Source organism: Pelophylax lessonae, assembly GCF_965119305.1.
Source record: "Pelophylax lessonae genome assembly, chromosome: 13".
Classification (NCBI taxonomy): Eukaryota; Metazoa; Chordata; class Amphibia; order Anura; family Ranidae; genus Pelophylax; species Pelophylax lessonae.
Genome location: NC_138780.1, coordinates 110,786,693 through 110,808,980, shown reverse-complemented (window position 1 = coordinate 110,808,980; position 22,288 = coordinate 110,786,693). Strand labels below are relative to the sequence as shown.

The window sequence follows — 22,288 nt, the reverse complement described above, 5'->3', positions numbered from 1 at the left end:
AATCCTAACACTGTTCTCAGCGTAGACCCCGCCAGGGAGTGCAGATAGCTGGCCACAGTCTCCACCATCCTTAAAGGACGGGGATTTCTCAACTGGAATAACGGTAGTCTTATTCAGCCTGGAGACCGGTGGTTCCACCTTAGGTGGTACAGTCCACTTTGTTACCAGAGACTCCTCAAAAGGGTAACGTCTAGCAGGAACTAGGTCCTTACTCCTGACTAGGCAGATTAAAACTAACATCCTATGCAGGAAGAGAGAGGGTGTACCCTCTGGGACTGCCCATAGGTGTAGCCAGAACTTTTTTTCTGCCTAGTGTCCTACTCCTGTACGGGGCAGTATAACCCTACTGACATGCATCAGGAACTGCGTCCGTCAATGAATGATAGAGAATTTTTTTTTCAATAATCAAAACTTTTTTCATTTGGGGGGGGGGGGGGGGTTGTGCTGTCTGATAGGTAGTGAGGAGTGAAATCAATAATTTACGCCCTTAGAAATCCTGAAAGCGATGAATGGTTTTCAGGGTCCTGTACGCAGCTAAAACTGCAAAATCTCACACATGTGGTATCTTCATACTCATGAGAGCAGCAGAATGTATTTTGGGGTGTCATTTACACATATACCCATGGCATGTTCGAGCAATATATCATTTAAGTGACAACTTTGTATAAAAAAAAATTGTAACTTTTCCCAAAACTTTTGGCAAAATATAAAATATTCCATGGACTTAACATGCCTCTCAGCAAATAGCTTAGGGTGTCTACTTCCCAAAAAGTGGTCATTTGTGGGGGGGGGGTTGTGATATCTTGGCAATTCATGGCCTCTGAAACTATGATAGGTAGAGAGGAGTGAAATCAACAATTTACACCCTTAGAAAGCCTGAAGGCAGGGATTGGTTTTCGGGGTCCTGTACGGGCTAGGCTGCCAAAAAGTCTCACACATGTGGTATCCCCAGGAGAAGCAGCATAATGTATTTTGGAGTGTAATTCCACATATACCCATGGCATTCATGAGCAATATATCATCTTAATGACAACTTTGTGTAAAAGAAAATATTTATTTATTTTTTTTGTCATCTTTTAAACACCTGTGACAAAAAAATGAAATATTCAATGGGCTCAATATGCCTCTCAGGAAATTCCTTGGGGTGTTTACTTTCCAAAAAGGGGTCATTTAGGGATTGGGGGGGGTTGTACTGCCCTGCCATTTTAGCACTTCAAAAATTGAGATAGGCAGTCAGGAAGTAAAAGCTGCATAAATTATACACCATAGTGGAGGCGCATGCGCGGCAGCTCCCAAGATGGCCGCGTAGGACCGGAGCTCCGCGCCACCCCGGCACAATCTCCCACCCAGCGCGGTTAAGCAGCTACCTAACTCCCGCTAAACGGAGCCGCGGGCATCGACACATGCAAAAAAGTCAGGTCAGGAGAGATCTCGGCAGGCAGTTCACCTCAGACTTCCTGGAGGCGGCTCCTTCTAACATGGCGGACCCGGCCCTGCAGCATGAGGAGATGGAGGAGGGGGATACCGCTCTGCAACAGACGGTCTTTCTTGATGGGGGACATTCTACAACTACACCGAGGGGATCTGTGAGTACTCATCTGCTCCTGACCCCCTCCCCGGCATCCACAGAATCTCTATTGAGCAGGGTGACGGGGGATTTCTCCCCTGCCTGTGCTTCCCCATTAGTTCCTATGAGACCCACGGCCATAGAGGGATCTGGTGGGCTCTCCCACTCTGATCATGAGGAACTTCTCAACAAAATGTCCACCATGCTAGAGAGGGGAATATCCCAGATTGCTGACAGGATTACCTCAAATCTAAAAGTGGATTTTCAAAACCTAGGAGACAGGATGGAAGCTATAGAATCTAAGATCGATATGACAGTAGCCAAATCTAATCAGCACACCACCCTTATTCAGTCACCTCAGGATCAGCTGGATTCAGCCTTCCTTAAGGTGGAAGACCTTGAAAACAGGTCTCGCAGGTACAATTTTAGACTGCGGGGCCTGCCAGAGTCAATTGCAGACGTCCAGACCGCTGTGCAGGGGCTCATTAAGGATCTCATACCTGATATACCAACGCACAAACTTGAACTTGATAGAGCTCACAGAGCACTGGGACCCCCACGGCGGGACAGCAATCCACGAGACATAGTTGTCAAACCCCATTTCTATACAGTCAAGGAAGAAATTGTCAGCAGAGCCAGGAACGTTCAAAATCTCACTTGTCAAGGACATGCAGTTCAGATTTTCACTGATCTAGCTCCATCTACAATACAACGGCAGAGAACATTAAAGCCACTTCTTTCCATCCTGTCCCAGAAAGAGCTTAAATATTGGTGGGCTTTCCCCTTCGCTCTCAAATTTACATACAGGAATAAGACCTATACCTTTTCCAGCTTCACGGAGGGAGAAAGGTTACTTCATCACCTGCAACTACTACCACAGCCCCCTGATCACCTGACCTCTTCCACCGGCTCAGGCTCGTCAAAACGCCCTAACCCATCAAGCCCCATTGCTCCCCTTTGGAACGGATCCAAATTTAAGCGCTCTAAAGATGGAAAACCCCCCTGATCATCACCGCGGAAGCTTCTAGCAAGAGTTCCTTCACTGTGGAGTTCCTCCTCATGTGTTTGTCTCCATCCTCCTTGATCGAGATTGATGCCTATGGACTTCCATAGCTTTCCTTTTTTTTTTTTTCTTCTCTTCAGACTAGCCCCTGTTGGACTGGCCTTCAGACGTTCCGTTTTCTTTTTGTTTTTTTTTTGCAAGTACTGCACCTTTTTTGATGCCTGCTATTTTTGTTTCAGCCCCTTGGGCAGGTTCCCCTTCAGATGGGGGGGCCCTGCTCAGGGCGTTTCGCAGTCGGTACACTGGCCTGCTACCAATTTGTGTACTCAGCAGTGGACTCTGACACCACTCTTGGGGGCCCTTCCAGCTGAGTAGCTGGGTAGTAGCAGAGCCCCTGAGGGTCGTGCGTTTATTGCAGCCATTTTTTTGCATGCTTAACTGCATTTGTTTGTTTTATCTCGACAGCATTTCTTTCTATGGGGCTGGAGCCCTGCCGGAGTGGTCGGATGACGCCTCCACCAGTCACGGGAGAGGATTTCGGTTTTCTCGCGTGACTCTCTCCAGCCCCCCTTTTTGGGAGGCTGGAACCCTGTACTCAACCTTGTCGGGTTGGTGTGGACCTCAACCCGACATTGGATGTCCTTTTTGGATGCAGGTCCACACTCTCTCCCCTTCTCTCCTCTTTCCTTTTTTCCCCTGTTTCTCTTTCTCACTGATTCTCTTCTTCTCTCACAGCTGGTCTCCGGGAGGATATCACATACCACTTCTACACCAAACAGGATCCTCATGCATTGTCGACTCTGCACTCCAGATATCTTGTTTCGGAACTGGGTGAGTGAAAAGATTTTTCAGATGCACCAACACTGCCTGCCTCATGTCTCTTTCTAAAACTATAGCCCCATACCTCAAAATAGCTTCCCACAATACCCAAGGTCTCAACTTTCCCATAAAGCGAAGGAAGGCTTTTCAGGACTTTCACCGCAGGGGGATAGAGGTCTTAATGATCCAGGAAACTCACTTTCCCCAATCTTACTGCCCCTCGTTTTTACACGCTAAGTACCCCACCTTTTTTTTAGCTAATGCGGAGGACAAGACGCGGGGAGTAGCTATCCTTTTTGCTAAATCTTGTAATTTCACCCTTCACTCTGAGATACGGGATCCTGGGGGGCGATTTCTCCTTGTTAAAGGGACCATCGAGGAACAATTGTATACATTTGTCTCTTATTACGCGCCTAATCAGAATCAGACACACTTTTTCCAAAATATGTTTAGCCGTATTTTACCACAACTAGAGGGCCGAGTCATTTTTGGGGGGGACTCCAACACGGCTTTTGATTATGACTTAGACAAATCCAAACCACCGGGTTCTCGAACGGTCAAACCACCCAAACGCAGCTCACAGATTGCCAAATTGATCAATCAAATGGGATTGGTGGATAGCTGGAGGGAATTGCACCCGACCTCAAAAGATTACACACACTTCTCTCATCCTCACCAGACCTTTGCTCGCATCGACCACATTCTGGTCTCTCAGGCCTTGATCCCCTCACTGGTTATGGCATCTATCAAAGATGTGGTCTGGTCGGACCACTCGATGGTGATAATTAGGATAACTAGATCCTACGCCCCTAAGGGCCCATTCCACTGGAGACTTAATGAGTCCATTCTTAGTGACCCATGTAGAGTAACGGAAATTGAACGTGCCATTTTGGAATATTTCTCTTTGAATGACCTAGATAGGATTTCTCCTGAAACCCTCTGGGCGGCTCATAAATCGACCATCAGGGGGAAACTGATACAAATCTCGTCCAATATCAAAAGGGAACGGAAGGCTCACCTATTGTGCTTGGAAAAGGACTTTGCAACTTTAAGTGCCGAACACAAACGTAAACCTTCCAGGGCGTCTTTGAAGGCTCTTGATGCAGCCAGGGCTGACCTCAATATGGCTCTGACCAGCTCGGCAGCACATTAGATGGCAGGGAGCTAAATTCTACCACCAGAGGGATAAAATAGGGACACTGCTTGCCCTGAAACTTAGGCCTAGAATGAGACTCCATGCAATGCCCAAAATGTCCGTCGGGGGGGGGAGGTAAGACCCAGAACCCAGTTTCAGGCCTTCGGGTTAACTTAACGAAATCTTCCATCCTGAATATCTCAGTAAAAAGAGAGGAGGCCCAACGTCTACAATCCTCCTTCGAGTTCCTCTGGAATGATTCCCATATCAGATATCTAGGGGTTAATCTTACAGCCAAGTTTGAGGATCTACACAAAGCAAATTACCCAGCTGCCTACCAATCCCTGAGTGGAGAACTACAGAGTTGGTCTCTCTATCCCTTATCATGGCTAGGCAGAATTAATGCCATTATGATGAACCTGCTTCCTAGACTTCTATACCTATTTAGGGCTCTCCCAATTCCTCTCCTCAGGGAACCATTGCGCAAGTTTCAAAATTCGGTAATCAACTTTATTTGGGGGGGCATGGGTCATAGACTCTCCCGCAAGGTTTTATACACTCATCGATGGGGGGGGGGGTTGGGAGTCCCTAACCTTTGTCTCTACTATCGTGCAGCGCGATTAGCTCAGCTCTCTGTGGTTTACTCTAGATTTGAAAAACCAGACTGGATACAAATTGAGAGACAGGCAGTCCCTTCATACACTCTAGATTTTCTTCTCTGGAGTCCGCCCAGACTCAGACCTCCCATACTGTCCCCGGTTTTGTCCTCTTCCTTCGCTTTGTGGGATAGTCTATGGCAGTCCCCCTCTCTTACTTCCCGTATGAGACCACTTTCTCACTTATTCCATAACCCGGCCTTCCAACCCGGTATGGACATCAAGGCCTTTTTTAATGGTGGCTGGATAAGGGAATTTATAGTATAGGACACTTCTTCGCCCCCAAGGGCCCCTTCACACTCAAATATTGTTCTGACAACCTCAAAATGCCACCATCAGAAATGAATAGATTTCTACAAATCTCTCACTTTCTTACAACAATTTTGAAAGATGAGACACCCCCCTTCTCCTTCACAAGCTATGAGGTATGGTGCTGTAATTCAGCAGAGCAGAGAGGGGGCATCTCAATGATCTATCAGTCACTGGTATCCGACCAATAGAAGCTTCCATATATGCAGGCCTGGGAAAGAGATCTGGTGTTCACCTGGGACATGGAGGAATGGAGTAGAGCTGGCTTTCGTTCCTTTCAGGGGATCGGAAGTGTTCCTTTAAAGGAAGCGGGCCTAAAAGTAATGACCCGATGGTATCTTGTACCAGTTAAACTACACAAGATGTATCCCTCTTCCTCACCTTTATGCTTCAGGGGATGTCAGATGCTTGGTTCTATGCTACATGTTTGGTGGGAGTGTCCTAAACTAAGAGGCACATGGAACAGAATTTTTCACATGATATACAAAGTTACCGGTCACAGGCTTCCCACCACTGCCCCTGTTGCTCTTCTGCATTCGAAGCTTCCTGGCATCCCGAAATACACCCAAACCTTAGTTCGCTATATACTACTGGGTGCAAAACTCTCCATAGCGGGGTCCTGGAAACTATCCAGGGTCTCCATCAGGAAGATACGAAATAAAATCACCTGGATAATGACCCAAGAAAGGATGGTCAGTGTCCTGACCAATACGGTACCCAAATTTGAATTAATCTTGGAGTCCTGGGCTACATATGTAGGTGTCTCACTGGTCCCCGGAGTGACCTTAAGTTAGATTGTCTTGTTGTCGTCTCCTGGGGTCTGGCTGTACCCTCTTCTTTCTGTCCTATTCTCTCCTCTTTTCTCTTTCCCTTCCTCTTCTACCTCTGATCCTCTACTACCTAGTACTTCACTGGGCCCCATGGCCCCTTTTCAATGTTTTTGAGAGGTAACTAATCTTCATTACGTTAAGTTTGATGTCGGAGATAGCACTCTAGTTAGCTATCGAACTGTACAAGGTGTATTCAGCTTTTTCTTGCCCTATTTTTTATTTTTACCATGTACAAATTAGCCTCCCTGTCGGGAAGGGAGCTAGTTGACAAGCTTGATAAGAAATAAGAAAATGTAATTTTTTCTCCACATTTTCAGTATTTTTTCGTTTATATGGCAAAAAATAAAAACCGCAGAGGGGATCAAATACCACGGAAATGCTCTATTGTGGGGAAAAAAAGGACATAAATTTTGTTTTGCTACAGCATTGCATGACTGCGCAATTACCAATTAAAGTCACGCAATGCCAAATTGCAAAAAATGGCCTCGTCATTAGGAGGTAAAACCTTCTGGTCCTGAAGTGGTTAATACACCTTCATATTTAAAACACACATCAAGTGTAATTAATATAGTGAATGGTTTAGAGAGGAAACAAGTCTATCACTCTACACAATTATTGCCCATGCTCAAGGCCTCAGTGCCATTAAATAGTTTCTTCAGACAGATAGCACCTTACGTCTGGAACAGATTTGTTTTTTGTTAGAACTATTACATTTTGCTATGACGCATAATTATTTTTTATATGGTAATCGATATTATGTTCAGAAACGGGAGGTTGTGATGGGTGAAAAATTTGCACCAAGTATGGCCAATTTATTTTTTGGCCAAATGGGAGGAGGTTGTCTATGCACATAGGCGCCCAGAACTCATACTCTGAGGCAGGTACATTGATGACATCCTCCTGGTATGGGATGGCACATTGGACTCTTTGCAAGAGTTCATTTGTGCCCTTAATACCAATAACGGGGCATTATTCACCAATGTGAAGCCAGTGTTGACCAAATTCATTTTTCTTGATCTAACCATCAAGGTGGGAGTAGAAGGTCTATCAACTATTACTTATTTTAAAGAAACTGACAGAAACTCCTATCTGGATCATACACATTGCCATCATCCTTCATGGTTAAAAGCAATTCTGCAAGGCCAATTTTTGCGCCTAAGACATTTCTTAAAAATTGAAGACTTTTATGCCCAATCTCAGACTATAAAGTCCAGGTTCATAGAAAAAGGCTATAATAGTAGTGAACTAGATGTAGCTTGTTGGTGGCCTATGAAGGATGGGCACCTAATTTTGAAAAATATAATTGGGCATTCCTCACTTCATATTCACAACAATTCATTAAAAATATTTCTAAAAAACACTGGAGGGTTTTGCAAAATGATTCTGTTCTAAGTCCACTGATTCCAGCAAAACCTGATGTCATCTTTAGAGGAGCCCCATCTTTGAGAAATATTGTGGCCCCTAACATCATTGACTCTTCAAAAAAAAATTTTTTTTCTCCAAGAATTGAAAGGTTTCTATCCTTGCCGCAGATGCGAGGATTGTAGGATAAATGCATTTAAGTGTAGGAACATTACCTTCTTTTCATCCAATCAGACTAACAAAACCTATAAATATAATTCCTTGATTATATGCAACACTAAAAATGTTGTGTACATGATAATTTATGCATGTGGCTACCAATATGTCAGTAGAACAATAAAGAAATTACTAACCCATCTGAAAGAACATATTTCAAACATTAGGGCAGGTGTTGTAAATTATAGTGTGCCTAAACATTTTGCTAGATGCAATGGTAGAGCCCCTACTGGTACTACCTTTGTGGCCATCGATAAGTTTTCTCCACATTGGAGAGGCAGTAATACCAGGAGGGAAATTTCTCGCTTAGAAACAAAGTGGACATACAGCCTTTAGATCTTATGTGCCCATTGCCATGAACATTCATTTGTTTCCCTTCTCTCAGATGTGCTGCGGTATAATAATGAGCATTGCACAGTCTGTGTTGGTTGTCTTGTTATCAGCAGGCATTTAAAATGTCTAGCGTGGTATACAATGTGTAAGCCAGTCCCCCCTCAATGTCATCTTTTTGATTAAACTAATTGGGCGTAGCTACGAGGCTTCGTCATCACGCACGATTGTTCTTTTTCACAAGGTTTGGTGTCATTATATTCATTCATTTTTGTGTTTTTACAACATTGAGTTACATTTTTAAGCACTGCGTCATATATTTATCACATATATATATATATATATATATATATATATATATATATATATATATATACAGTATATATATATATATATATATATATATATATATATATATATATATATATATATTGTCGGGTAAGTTAACTTTTATGCCCTTGCTAATATGATCATGAAACATCATGTAAAAATAAGCTGACTGCTACACTGTGCCCTTGAAACCAATATAATTAATTAACCAACCATGTGCAGCCAGCGGGCAACCCATAGAAAAAGAAAACGGTATGATTTTACCTTGACATAGATCTCAAAAGTGACCTGGATTTTACAGAAGAGTTCCAGTTTGTATACTGAAACATAACTGAATTGGATGTACTTTCTAGGAATCAGAAACCTAGATTATATAGCATTTTTATTCCATTAGACGCGCCAAAAAAAAAAACCGAAGGTTTCAGAGTAGTAGACTTTCACATGTAGTTACCAGTTTTCTATCTGAAGTAGCTCTTCCCAATATATTTTTAAGCAGAGGCTAGAAAAAACAGTATACATGCCCTTTAAGACAACATAGGGACATGTTCCTAACATGGCACCTGGGACCCTTGTTTTTTTTTTTTAAAGCTAACTGCTACTTCTCCAATTACAACATAAATTTCCACAGACGGGTTAGTAGAAGTAAGTTAAGACATATTGCAGGAAGTTTCACGACACTGATATTACATCCTTAACACATTCTATCAATTCAAGTGTAAATCTTGGGGAAAGTTCCAGAAAATTCCCATTTTTTTTTCTTGGCTGAAAGACAAATGCTCACAGTACCAGTTTGGACAGCTGCTGCGGAAAACTTTATGTAAAAGGCATTTGCACTTCAACTAGGCATATGAACATAATTTAAAATATGCACGTGGATAACACTTTCTGCCTTAACTTCTGTTCCTTTGTTAAAAAAGACCCTTGATACAACCATACAACATTTTAAGTTTTACCTCAGAATGCTGCTCTTGCCAGTTTTTTTTTATTTATCAAGCAACAAACAAACTGGAAGGAGTCTTGTACTGAGAGTAATATACAGACTGCCGTTGCTTGACTTTCTCTTAAAGCGGAGTTCCGGCCTCAAATACCTTTTTTACCTAAAAATACCCCTATAATACTAATCCATTGCCCTTTACAGAACCGCTATTCTCATACTTACAAGGTGTACAGTATTGGATTTTAGTCAAAACCTTACTTTTAAAAACGCTGTCTGGGCGAGGCCATCTTAGACGTGGGCACCTGAAGCCGCAATGTAATCTGCTGTGTCCTTCTTCCTGATTCCAGGGAGTGTTCTGGGAGTTCTTCCTGATTCCAGCTTCCTGGGAGTGATGACAAACAGCTCCCAGGATGCAATGCAAAGGCGGAAGTGATGTCGGTGGCCGTGGCCACAGAGGAGCGAGAAGGAGGAAGTACAATCAAAAATGCCCTGAAAATAAGGTAAGGGACCCCCAAAAAAAATTGAAAATGCCCAATTGTTGATCAGCATAGCGAGCACTCCAGGAATCACTAAAGTTGCAAAATAGGCCAGAACTCCGCTTTAAATCTAGTTGCCGTTCTGTCTCTGCCATCAGTACTTTGTGAGGTACAAACCCACAACATTTATGCAGCTTCTAAGTGAGGCTAATGCCAGAATTCCTCCTGATATGCATTCATGTTTCAAGACAGGGACCCTGAATTAAGGCCAATAGAGTATGCTACATAAACAACAAGCATTTTTGCGAAGAGAGGTCAGCAATTCTATTCTCTCAGTACAGGCTTAAAGGCAGGTTTACACCGGTGTGCCACGGTTTGGGTGCAGCGCAATTTATGCACATTTTACACACAGTTTTAGGTGCACTTTCATTGACTGCTATTAGACTGTACATTTTCATGAAAGTGCATCAAAGTTCTGCATGCTACATCTTTTAAGTGATTTCATAAGACACACGGTTTGATAGAAATCCACGAGAGCACACCTAAGGCCTCATGTACACTGCTCCTGATAAACGGACGTTTAGGAGCAGTTAGGTTTTTTTTTCAGCACCCCCTGAACTTAAAGCAAAAAATGCGTTCAGATGGAAGTTGAAACCCCAAATGCTTGTATAAGCGTGGAAACGCGTCTAAACGAGGTAACTCGCGTTTATAGGCATTCCATTTATAGATGTTTTCAATGGGGATACATTTCTGACCATTTTACAATGTAAAAAAACTTCTCAACGCAAACGCTGCTAAATGTGCAAAAAAACGCAGCATAAAAACGCGGCATAATTTACTTTTTAACCGTCAGTTACTAGCTGTTAAGTTCCAGCGTTCAGGAGAGGTTTTAAAATGTCCCGTGTATATGAGGCCTAAAACTGCATGTAGAATGTGGATAGAAGCACTGCACAAAATTCCATCAGTGGGAACCCACCTTTGCAGTCAAAAGTCTGAAAGTAAACTACATGTCTGGATGTAATTCCAATCCATCTTTTATATGTAATACCACGGGATTTCTATTTCACATTTTATAGAATGCTAATGTTGATTTAAGTGATTTTCCCTATTGGCCTTGACAGATACGTTTCCACAAACAGTAGCTGACAACACTTAGTTCATAATTAATAAAACTTACGAAGGAGTAAATATGTCAGTGGGACTATATAAAGATCAATTAGGTATAAATAATCTTTATGGTTATGATGCAATACCTATATTTGAAATGGCCATGCTGTACGTGATCTCCCAGTGTTACCATTTTTAAAACAGAGCTCCAGCACTCAAAACAATAAAAAAGTAAAAAAAACAAAACAAAACAAAAAAACAACTTAAAACATGAGAGAAACCTAAAACATTTAAAAATAAATAAAAAGTAAAAACAGAAAAGTAGAAAGCTTTTTATAAAAATACTTAACTTCAGCCCAGATCCCCCTATGGTACTTCTTCACTATTAGAAGTCACCAGTCTCCCAGGTACACTTTCTCTGAGCCCAAAGGTGTGTGTCAATAATGCAGCACGGGCTTGTTGTACTGTTGCACTAAACAACACTCACATCATTACCTAAGCACTACTAAATGCACAAGTAAGGGCCAATCAGCAACTTCCACCAGAGGAGGAAAGAAAGGACCTGTAATGTAACTGGACCTTCCAGAAGACTGCTGAATTAAAAGGTGTTGGTTCATTTTGTTCTGTCCACCAGACTTCTATTCAGAGTACTTGTGTTTATGTTGTTTAAAATAACATATTGGATTTTCTTGATTCACACAAGTTAGTTATTTGCAGAGCGCAGGCGCCATCTACTGTTCTCTTTTTGTATTGCTTCAGTTGTTCTGCATAATTACATAATTGTAAACTTACAATGTGTTTAATAAAGTTGTTAGAAAGCAGGGCATTCTGGGTAGAATCTCTACAGGAAGTGAATCAGCCACCATTTTGAGAAGATACAGCAGGATAGCAAGACATGTTTTTCTCAATCTCTCACCATCACCCCTGAGAGAGCTTAAAAAGTGAGTTCCTGTTATCCCATCCTGTATTATATATCATTGTTTCTTTGTTGTATGCAATATTGTACTGATTGATGTTTATTTTTATCAATTTGAGACAGGAGATCTTCCCGCATTGGCAGCCGCCACGGAGGCGCCACTGCCAGGTGAACAACGTCGGCGTACCAGGACCGGCGTGGCCAGTCCGGCGCCACCAGAATCACCAGGTGCGGTTCCGAGGCATCCCCACTTCGCACACAGCATCTGGAAGACCTCCGGGTGTAGGGACCATTCCCCCTGGTCCAGGGTCTGGCGGCTCAGATAGTCGGCCTGCCAATTCTCCACACCCGGAATGTGGACTGCTGAAATTGCCGGGACATGAGTCTCGGCCCAAGATAGAATTTCGGTCACCTCCCGGGCCGCTCGAGCACTCCTGGTGCTCCCTTGGTGGTTGATGTAAGCCACCACGGTAGCATTGTCCGTCTGTACTCGGACAGGACGGCCCCGAAGACGGTCCGACCACTGGAAGAGACAGAGTTTTATCGCTCGCAATTCCAGCACATTTAGCGGGAGGGAGGACTCCTCCTCCGACCAAGTGCCCTGGGCAGACAGGTTGCCCAGGACTCCAACCCAGCCAGACAGGCTGGCATCCCTGTTAATCACCGTCCACACCAACGGACAGAAGGACTTGCCTTCCGCCACTGACGGGGACTGGAGCCACCACAGAAGAGCCAATCTGGTCTGACGACTCAAGGAGACACTCAGATCCAGGGACTGAGGTAGTCTGTCCCACCTGTCCAGGATCTCCGCTTAGAGAACCCGTGTGTGAAACTGAGCAAAGGGTATCGCCTCGAAGGCTGAAACCATCAACCCCAGGCCCCGCATACAGGCCCTGAGTGACGAGGATGGGCTGTCCCTAAAGGAACCTGATCTCGTCCCGCAAAGTCCGGAGCTTGTCCTTTGCCTGAGCAGAGTCCAGAATCATTCCCAGGTAGGCAAGACGAAGCGATGGAGACAACGTCGATTTCTGAACGTTGATGGTCCACCCGAACTCCTGGAGCATCTGTACCGTGGTGGACAGATCGCGCACTAGGTCCTGGCTGGCACGTGATCTCAGAAGTAGATCATCCAGGTAACCCAAGACTGCAATGCCCTGAGCCCTCAGCAGGCCCAGAACCGGCACCAACACTTTGGTAAAAACCCTTGGTGCCGAAGCGAGACCGAAAGGTAACGCCACAAACTGGTAGTGGTCCTCTGCGATAGCAAAGCGAAGGTACCTCCGATGACCCTCGAAAATGGGGATGTGCAGGTATGCATCTTTTAGATCTATCGAGGCCAGGAATTCTCCTGGACTCAAGGAGGCCACCACCAAATGGAGAGACTCCATACGGAACTTCCGAACACGCACAAAGCAGTTCAGCGCTTTCAGGTCCAGTATAGGACGCACTTTGCCCTCCTTTCTGGGCACAGTGAACAGATTTGAATAAAACCCCCGAAACCTGTCCCGATGAGGCACCGGGACAACCACCCCCTGAGCAAGAAGGTCCTGTACCGCTTGGTGCAGGTCCTGCAGACGCCCCGGAGGCAAATGAAGATTTGAGGGAAAGAATCTGTCCGCCGGCTGGGAAAGGAATTTGATCTTGTATCCCGATCAAACGATTTCCAGAACCCACCTGTCTGATATCCGGAGCAGCCAAGGTTGGAGGAAACCGCGCAAACGTCCCCCCACCCCTGAAACAGGTGAGGGCGCCCCTTCAGGCAGAGGCGGACTGACCCGCCGAGCCGGCATTGCCTGACTTCTGCTTACCCGCCCAGGGCTTCTTCTGACTGCCCTGGGCCTTGAAGGGATTGCCCTTGGATTGGTTCCGAAAGGCACGAAAGGACCCCTGAGTGGATCTAGGCACAGAACCCCGCTTGCCTCGAAAGGACTTGTTCTTCGGGTTCTGGGGCAGCAAAGTGCTCTTGCCCCCCGTGACGCCTTTTACCAGGGTATCCAAAGCCTCGCCAAAAAGGCGAGAGCCAGCATAGGGAAAATCAGCAACTGTTTTCCGCGAGTACTGGTCAGCCGACCAGCTCTTCAGCCATATCAGTCGCTGGTTAAGTACCGAGACACTAGAGAGGCGTGCTACTAAAGGGGCCTCATTCAAGGCCGCATCACACAGATACATGATTCCCTGGTGGATTTGATCCACCATTTCCAGCCGGGCAGGTGGAACAACATCAGACACGAGGTTGCTCCTAAGCACCTTTGTCCAATCAGCCACCGCCTGAGCCACCAAAACGGACGCGAAAACGGGTCTGAGCAACGAGCCCGCCACCGTATAGGAATGGCGGGCTAGAGGCTCCAACCGCCGGTCCGTGGGATCTCGAAAAACTGGGGTATCCTCTGAAGGAACCAAGGTAGCCTTGTTTAACACGGCTCCAGTGTGATCCACCTGTGGAGGCACACACCATCGTGATTCCTTAGCCGGTGCAAAAGGATAAAGCAATTTGAACCGAATAGGAACCAGGAATGGACTTTTTTAACGTGCGCCATATTTCATTAACAGTGTAATGAAACTCAGCGGGGCAGGGAAAAACCTGCGCCGACTTGCGGGTCCTGTGCGTCCCAAATGAGGACACAACGCCCGGAGGACAGGGCTCATCCTCCAAATGTAGTGTTTCCTTAACTGAAACAATTAATTCATCCATGGTCGCCCGCTCTTCAGGCGACCCCGGGGAAGAGGTATCAACCCCTTCCACCTCTGCCTCCCCCTCAGACCCCAGCAGGTCCAAGGATGAGCGAGACCCTGAAAAGGGCACGCTCGCAGCAGCAGCAGCCATATCACCATCTGAATCAGAGGAGAGAGACAATCTGGGCCTCTTTTTAGCAGCACGTTCATCCATCAGCATTTCCATATTTGACACCAAGGTCGCCACTACAGCGGCCAACTCAGGTCTCAGAGGGGCCACAGGAGAACTGGGGACCCCCACCAGAGCTGGGGGGAATTTGCTGTCCTGAGAATCCATTGCTCAAGGTGGCAAAAAACAACAGTGCAATAAAGTTAGTACTGTCCCTTTAAGATCGCTGTGGAGTGCGCAGCCCACCGCCTCAGCTACAGTGACAAAGACCCCCAAACAGGAGAAGAACAAACTGAGCCAGAAATGACAATACAGAAAGATATGGAGAGCAATAACCTGCAGAGCCCCGCAGAGTGTTGCCACCGATGTTCTGCTGCAGAGGAAAAGGAAGTGCTGCTAGAGGAGGCTGAAATTATAGGCTGCATGACTCAGGGAAAATGGCTGCCCCATAGGATTGCATGGAAGGCTCCGCCAAAATGGCGCCGGACATGCGGTCGGAATGATCGTTCGGCTACCGCAAAATGGCGGCGGATGGCGCCAAAAACAGCATGTAGATTGCCCATAGAGAAGCCAAACATGCCTGCCCATACCTAAAATGGCAGACCGCACGGATCTTCCCCGCTGCGGCCGCCACACACACAGTCTGCACCCCCAACAAGCACCGAAGTGACACAGGAAAGGGGACCCCCAAAAACATACAGCACCGCAGTGCATGCACAAGCAATCCCCACAGGGACCGCATCAGGGAGTCACACAGGCACAGACATGGGGGACACACAGCAACACAGGACTGCCACCCCAGACAGAGGCCACACACAGAAGTACTTACCTGTACCAGATGGCGTGGGGTGCCTCTATGAACGGAAAGCCACTGTCCTCATCTGACAGGGAGTGCCGTTTGCCAGGGACATGACACTGCAGCATCGCAGATGTGTCCTGTGAGGTAGCCACCTCACGGCTGCATCCCTGCTGTGAACAGGGATGGGTCGTTCATAGTGCCAGGACGAACCACGGCTGAACGCTCGATGGCGGGCTTGTCGTCCATCTGACCCTCCGCCCTGGAGAACCAGGGCGGTCAGTCTGAAGGAATCCATCTTCTTCCGAAGAATCGACTAAAACTAAAGCTTGACAAAATAAACAGCTAGTAAAGTAGGAGAAAACTGACATTTTCAAAATAAAATCAAATAAAAAAGATTAGATAGGCTGAGACTGTAGCCCCAGCACAGGGAAGCCTAACTACTCCTGACGCTAGGCAGGATGAAACTGAGTTGGGAGTGGTCACTGCAGGGGGGTATTGACCAGATGGGACAGCCCCCATGGGTGTGTATATGCAAATGCCTTTTTTCTTTTGACTAAGTCTTTATGCCTAGCTACTCCTGCGGAGCGGAAGTCAATACCCAACAGTGATGACTTAGAGGAGGCGGCGACTGTCGGAGGACGTAAGAGAAATATTGGCACTTTGGGCCCAAATTGTACATTTTCACTTAGGGGTGTACTCACTTTTGTTGCCAGTGGTTTAGACAATAATGGTTGTGTGTTAAGTTATTTTGAAGGGACAGAAACTTTACACTGTTATACAAGATGTATACTCACTACTTTACATTGTAGCAAAGTGTCATTTCTGCAGTGTTGTCACATGAAAAGATATAATAAATATTTACAAAAATGTAAGGGGTATACTCACTTTTGTGAGATACAGTATATATATATATATATATATATATATATATATATATATATATACTTATATGAATTTTTAAGATTTCCTGATATCAAAACAATGATCAAAACATGTTGTCAAGGTCACCATAATAGAACTGACGACATGACCGCTGTAAGTATTCATGAGTTCTGTAGGTATTTAAATGACAGTCAAAGAGACCACTGCACACTTGTGATTGTTTTCTGATGATTTGTGTGCTCACATGGTGGCACTTGGCAAACTTCTTCAACTTTCTGCCAACTCTTATGAATTCTTATGAAAGCATTCTTGCTGTACTTTTGGTAATTAAACACAATGCTTAGTCTGAGCAGACAAGCACTTGTTTTGCTAATGCAAAGAAAGAAGGGAAGAGTGATAAGTCATAACAGACAACTGCAAGTCAAGGGGTTTAAGTCAGGAAGGGAGGCACAGAAAGCACAATGACTATCATAGCTCCAAACTGTCCCTGATTTTGAAAATGTCCCTAATTTGAAACAAAGTCCCTCTTTCCTTTTCCTCCTCATTTGTCCCTCATTTTGGTGTGATATTTATAGTTGTATATACTGTAAAATGCACTAGTTATCTTTAAAAAAAAAGTGTTTCACAGTGCTAAACCATTCATCCAGTTTCTAAATGTCTGCATTGGTAAATTTAAAAAGCCAAGAAAAGGTATAGTAGTGGTTAATAAAAAGCACTTGTGGGTTTAACTAATCATTTTTTTGTATAATTCTGCTTTAAGGGGCGTGGAATGAGGTGTGCCCTATGCCTACATACTTTTGCTAATAGATGTCCCTCAAAGTTGGGAGGTATGGACAACCACAAAGAAAAAAGTAGCCTAACATATAACAGCTTGTTGGAAACTTTAGGATTCTGGTGGCAGAATTCAATTCCCCAAACTTTTAAACATTTTGGTAACTTCTTGAATTGCCCCACCAGCTGTTTCAAACACATATCTTCTTTTCCCAAAATCTGCAGCCTCAGCAGATTAAACAGTTCTGTTTCTACTAATATACACAATTTAACTTTTTGTGAATATACAACAGCTACATCTTTATCTCCATCACTCAACACTTCCCCTGGCAATCATGTGTGTGCCCTGCTGACTATTATATGAAGATGAAGGAATCTTTGGTGTGCAAGCTGTGTCTGATACTCTGAAAATTTCTTCCTATGTGCTGTGCAAGTTAGACTTGAAGAACAGACACAGTTTGTTTGCTAATCATGCACCAATTTTTTTTTTTTTTGTATCTGCACGTTTTAAATATGGCAGCAGTTCATATATACATTGAGAAAGAAAACAGTTGCTTTAAGGAATATTATAATATCACTACTTTCTGCCTAATAGGGAATAACACTCTAGTGTTATATATGAACACACAGACACACACCGCACATGAAATCATGCATACATATTTTGAGTGTGAAATAAAACTCTACTAAAATAAAATGTTTCAATAAATTCAGGAACAATGTAATGTTCAACATACAAAAGCAGACAAACTGACATGCAAAACTAATATAAACATCCCATGAAATAATTTACTTTATTGACAATCAATATTTTAAAAAGGGAACTAATTCTGAAGAAATAAAACATTTATTGTGACAGCACAATGCTCATCTTGTGCCTCGTGTGGTGATAGTAAAACAAATACTTTCCCTAATAAAAACCAAGAAAATTGTGATATATCCATTCATAACCAAGCATTATGAAAAAAAGTTGTATGGCACTTCACTATAACAAATGTTAAAATTGACTTACCCCTTCATTGCCATTTGCTATTGTGTTTGCCAACATTTCCTGAAGGGCTCTGACAGAGAGGGACTGCTCCAGCACAAAATTACAAATGCACAGGTCAGGAGGGACATACTGTGAAAGAAGAAGCATAATATTTACTATACAATATAGTGAAGACAATAATTATATGGCCCCATGTACACAGAAAGTCAAAACACCACTTTTAAGAGCAGTTGTCTTCTTTTTCTGCTTTTACAAACCCCTCTATGATAGCCACTCATAGCTGTTTATGTGTCCATTCACACTGATCCGACTTGTCAGGCGACTTGTCAGCCTGACAAGTCGCGGTCCTCCCACTCCCACTGTGTAGTACAGGAGCCGTTCTAATAGGAGTGGCACAAGTCGCTCCGACTTAGAAAAAGGGTCCTGTACTACTTTGGGGCGACCTGGAGGCGACTTGCATTGACTTCCATTATCTTCCATATATTACCACAATATCTGGTATATATCGAAGGCACAAACATATAGGGGAAAAATATATTTTTTAAGTAACCCAACAGAAATGTCCCAAATGTTACAAGAGCTCTTTAGCTTTAGGCCCTGTTCACACCTGAGCGTTTTTCAGCTCATACAACGCTTATCTCTGAAGTCTCAAAACGCCCAACAAGCAAAATCCTATTCATTTCAATGGCCCCTGTTCACATGTGAGCGTTTTGTCGCCTAAAGCAAAATACCTTAAGCTCACAAAAGTACATGAGCTTCTTTTTTGGCAGATTACAAGCGTTTTTGTTAGATGTCAATGCCTGCCTCCAAACAATGCCTGAAAAATGCCTGAAAAAAGCCCCCCAAAAAAACGCCTAAAAAAAGCCCCAAAAAAACGCCTGAAAACAATATGCTCAGGTGTGAATGGAGCCTTAATATTTACCCAAAGCTACACCTGATATAAATGAGAACACAAGCCTCATTTACAAAAAGGAAAAATAGTTTTTGACATACTAAGAGAACATAATAAAATACTCAAAATTAATTTTCATGCTACAATTGAGGAGGCTTGTATGGAGTTAAACCTGGGTCTGACAAGGCATGCCAAAAAAGAGTTAAAGCTAAGCTAGTCATACATTTTGAACTCAGAGAGATTAGCCTGGGATTCTCTTGGCCAAAAAAAATCTTGTACAATGTTATCACCAACACTGCCCAAGACCTATTCCCCCAAATCCTTTAATGATAACCAACAGCAGTACTCAACAACAGAAACATGGCATTTTCTAGCAGATTTAGATTTAGTGAAAATACTTATGACTCAGAGTAACTTAGTTAATAAAGAATATTCTTTAGAAAAGTCCTAAACATCATCAAATTAACATACTAAATGTGGTAAGCTCTTGGAGAATCCTTATCCTTAAAAGCTTACTGTACTATAAAAAGTTTTTGGATATTTTCTTACCTCAACTTTACACCTAACCTTTACACACTGTTCGGTTACCCAAGACACTCCACTGCAACCTGAGAACAGCATAAATCAAGGTGCTTTCTGAAAGGGATGAGAGCCTATGACAGTGTGCTAACTACAGCCCAATATCCCTCATCAATAGTGATTTCAAATCTGTCAAAATTGTATTTTCTACCTTCTTACATACAGTACATTTTAGGTTAGCTTTGTGTTTGGTTGACAACAGTGGTGGAGCCAGAGGGCTAGCTGGGGTGGCAATTGCCACCCCAGACGAAATCCTTGCCACCCCTGTTGCCACCCCGCTCACCAGTGGCAGGGGGGGTTTGGCCGGGAACTCGGGGCTACATATCTGCACTTTAACATTAAAGCTGCAAGGAGAGTGATTGCAGCTGTCAAATTTAGGCATTGATGTCGGGTGTGGGCGGGGCCGCATGCGGGGGGCCGGGGCTCCGCCCCCTTGCTCCGTGGAGAAACAGAAGCTGGCTGGGAAGGAAGGTGGAGTCTCCAATGAACATTCCCAGTGCTTCTGCTGCTATTTGTTCCCTCCCCCTTGCCCAGCGCGCCTCTTTTGATTTCATCACAGCAGATGCCGGGAGGGGGAGGAGTGGAGCCTGCACTGGAGGATGAAGTTCAGCCTAGCAGAAGGTAAGCTGCCTCTGGGCTGAATGTAGTAGTGATGTCGGTGGCTTGTCTTAGTGGGCAGGAAGAGGGGGAGGAGGGGGGCCTCTCTGTAGCAGACATCACTGATGCTGTAAGATCGTTTTTTTGTTTTGTGTGTCTGCTCTGCTTCTGAAGAGAAGATGTTTTCTAAGATCTCCCCAAATCTCTATTACACCTCCCTAGAGTCCCTACCCACTACCTGCTAACCAGTCCAGTACACAGGCACATTCTCCTCTCCTGTATGACCACCTCATGTGTCTGGGGCTGGGGCACTACAAATCCAAGCATGCCAGGTGAGGAGAGGCAGCAGCAATATGACAGATCAGGCTGATTGTTAGATGAAAAGTGCAGGTGTACAGTATTTGTGAGTGATGGAGCGAGGGATGGGGTGATGGAGCGAAGGATAGAGGGATGGGGTGATGGAAAAAAGGATGGGGTGATGGAGAAAGGGATAGAGGGATGGGGTTATGGAGAAAGGGATGGGGTGAAGGAGAAAGGGATAGAGGGATGGGGTGATGGAGAAAAGGATAGAGGGATGGGGTGAAGGAGAAAGGGATAGAGGGATGGGGTTATGGAGAAAGGGATGGGGTGATGGAGAAAGGGATAGAGGGAAGGGGTTATGGAGAAAGGGATGGGGTGAAGGAGAAAGGGATAGACTGGGGTTATGGAGAAAGGGATGGGGTGATGGAGAAAGGGATAGAGGGATGGGGTGAAGGAGAAAAGGATAGAGGGATGGGGTGATGGAGAAAAGGATAGAGGGATGGGGTGATGGAGAAAAGGATAGAGGGATGGGGTGATGGAGAAAAGGATAGAGGGATGGGGTGATGGAGCAAAGGATAGAGGGATGGGGTGATGGAGCAAAGGATAGAGGGATGGGGTGAAGGAGAAAGGGATAGATGGATGGGGTGAAGGAGAAAAGGATAGAGGGATGGGGTGATGGAGCAAAGGATAGAGGGATGGGGTGATGGAGCAAAGGATAGAGGGATGGGGTGAAGGAGAAAGGGATAGAGGGATGGGGTGAAGGAGAAAGGGATAGAGGGATGGGGTTATGGAGAAAGGGATGGGGTTATGGAGAAAGGGATAGAGGGATGGGGTGAAGGAGAAAGGGATGGGGTGATGGAGAAAGGGATAGAGGGATGGGGTGATGGGGAAAGGGATAGAGGGATGGGGTGATGGGGAAAGGGATAGAGGGATGGGGTGATGGGGAAAGGGATAGAGGGATGGGGTGATGGAGCAAAGGATAGAGGGATGGGGTGAAGGAGAAAGGGATAGAGGGATGGGGTGATGGAGAAAGGGATAGAGGGATGGGATGAAGGAGACAGAATAATATACGGATGAAAGTAATGGAGAATAGAAAGGGTGGAGGGAAATGGGGCACAAGGATTATTGGATGGATGGTATGGTGGAGGGATGGAGTAAGAGCTAAAAGGATGTTGTGATGGAGTTATGGAAAGATGAAAGGAGGGATGGAGGGAGGGATAGAGTAACAGAGGGATGAGAGTGATGGAGGGTGAAGAGGTTGGAGGGACCTACAACAGAGGGATGGTAGGATGGACAATTGGATAGATTGATGGAGACAGGTGATGGGTGAAGGAGGTGATGGAGGCATGCCGACAGGAGGTGATGGAGACAGAAGATGCTGGAGACAGGAGGTGATGTAGGCATGCTAAGTTTGGAGCTCCTGATGTTAAGGGGGGACTCCTGATGTGAAGTAGGGTTGCTTCCTGATATATTTATTTTAGTTTCCATTTTTGGGGGGGGGGGGGCAGCATCAAATTCTTGGACCCAGGTAGCATAATATCTTGGGCCAGTCCTGCACCCAACTCCCTGCAATCAGAGAGAGAAACTGACTGAAGCTGGATGGGGCAGGAAGGATTCAGCCACGGGATGGATGGATGGTGTC

At 44.8% G+C, this 22,288-nt stretch overlaps 1 protein-coding gene across 7 annotated transcripts in view; it reads right to left on the bottom strand.

Annotated features, from left to right (window-relative positions):
* The window catches only part of LOC309569543 (ryanodine receptor 3), a 1,308,933-nt gene that overhangs the window by 1,035,334 nt on the left and 251,311 nt on the right, over positions 1-22,288 (bottom strand). For all 7 annotated transcript variants that reach the window (XM_082275412.1, XM_082275411.1, XM_082275414.1 and 4 more), the window contains exon 3: positions 18,300-18,407. In XM_082275412.1, coding sequence (XP_082131538.1) covers positions 18,300-18,407 — 108 coding nt within the window. The remainder of the gene's footprint in view (positions 1-18,299; positions 18,408-22,288) is intronic.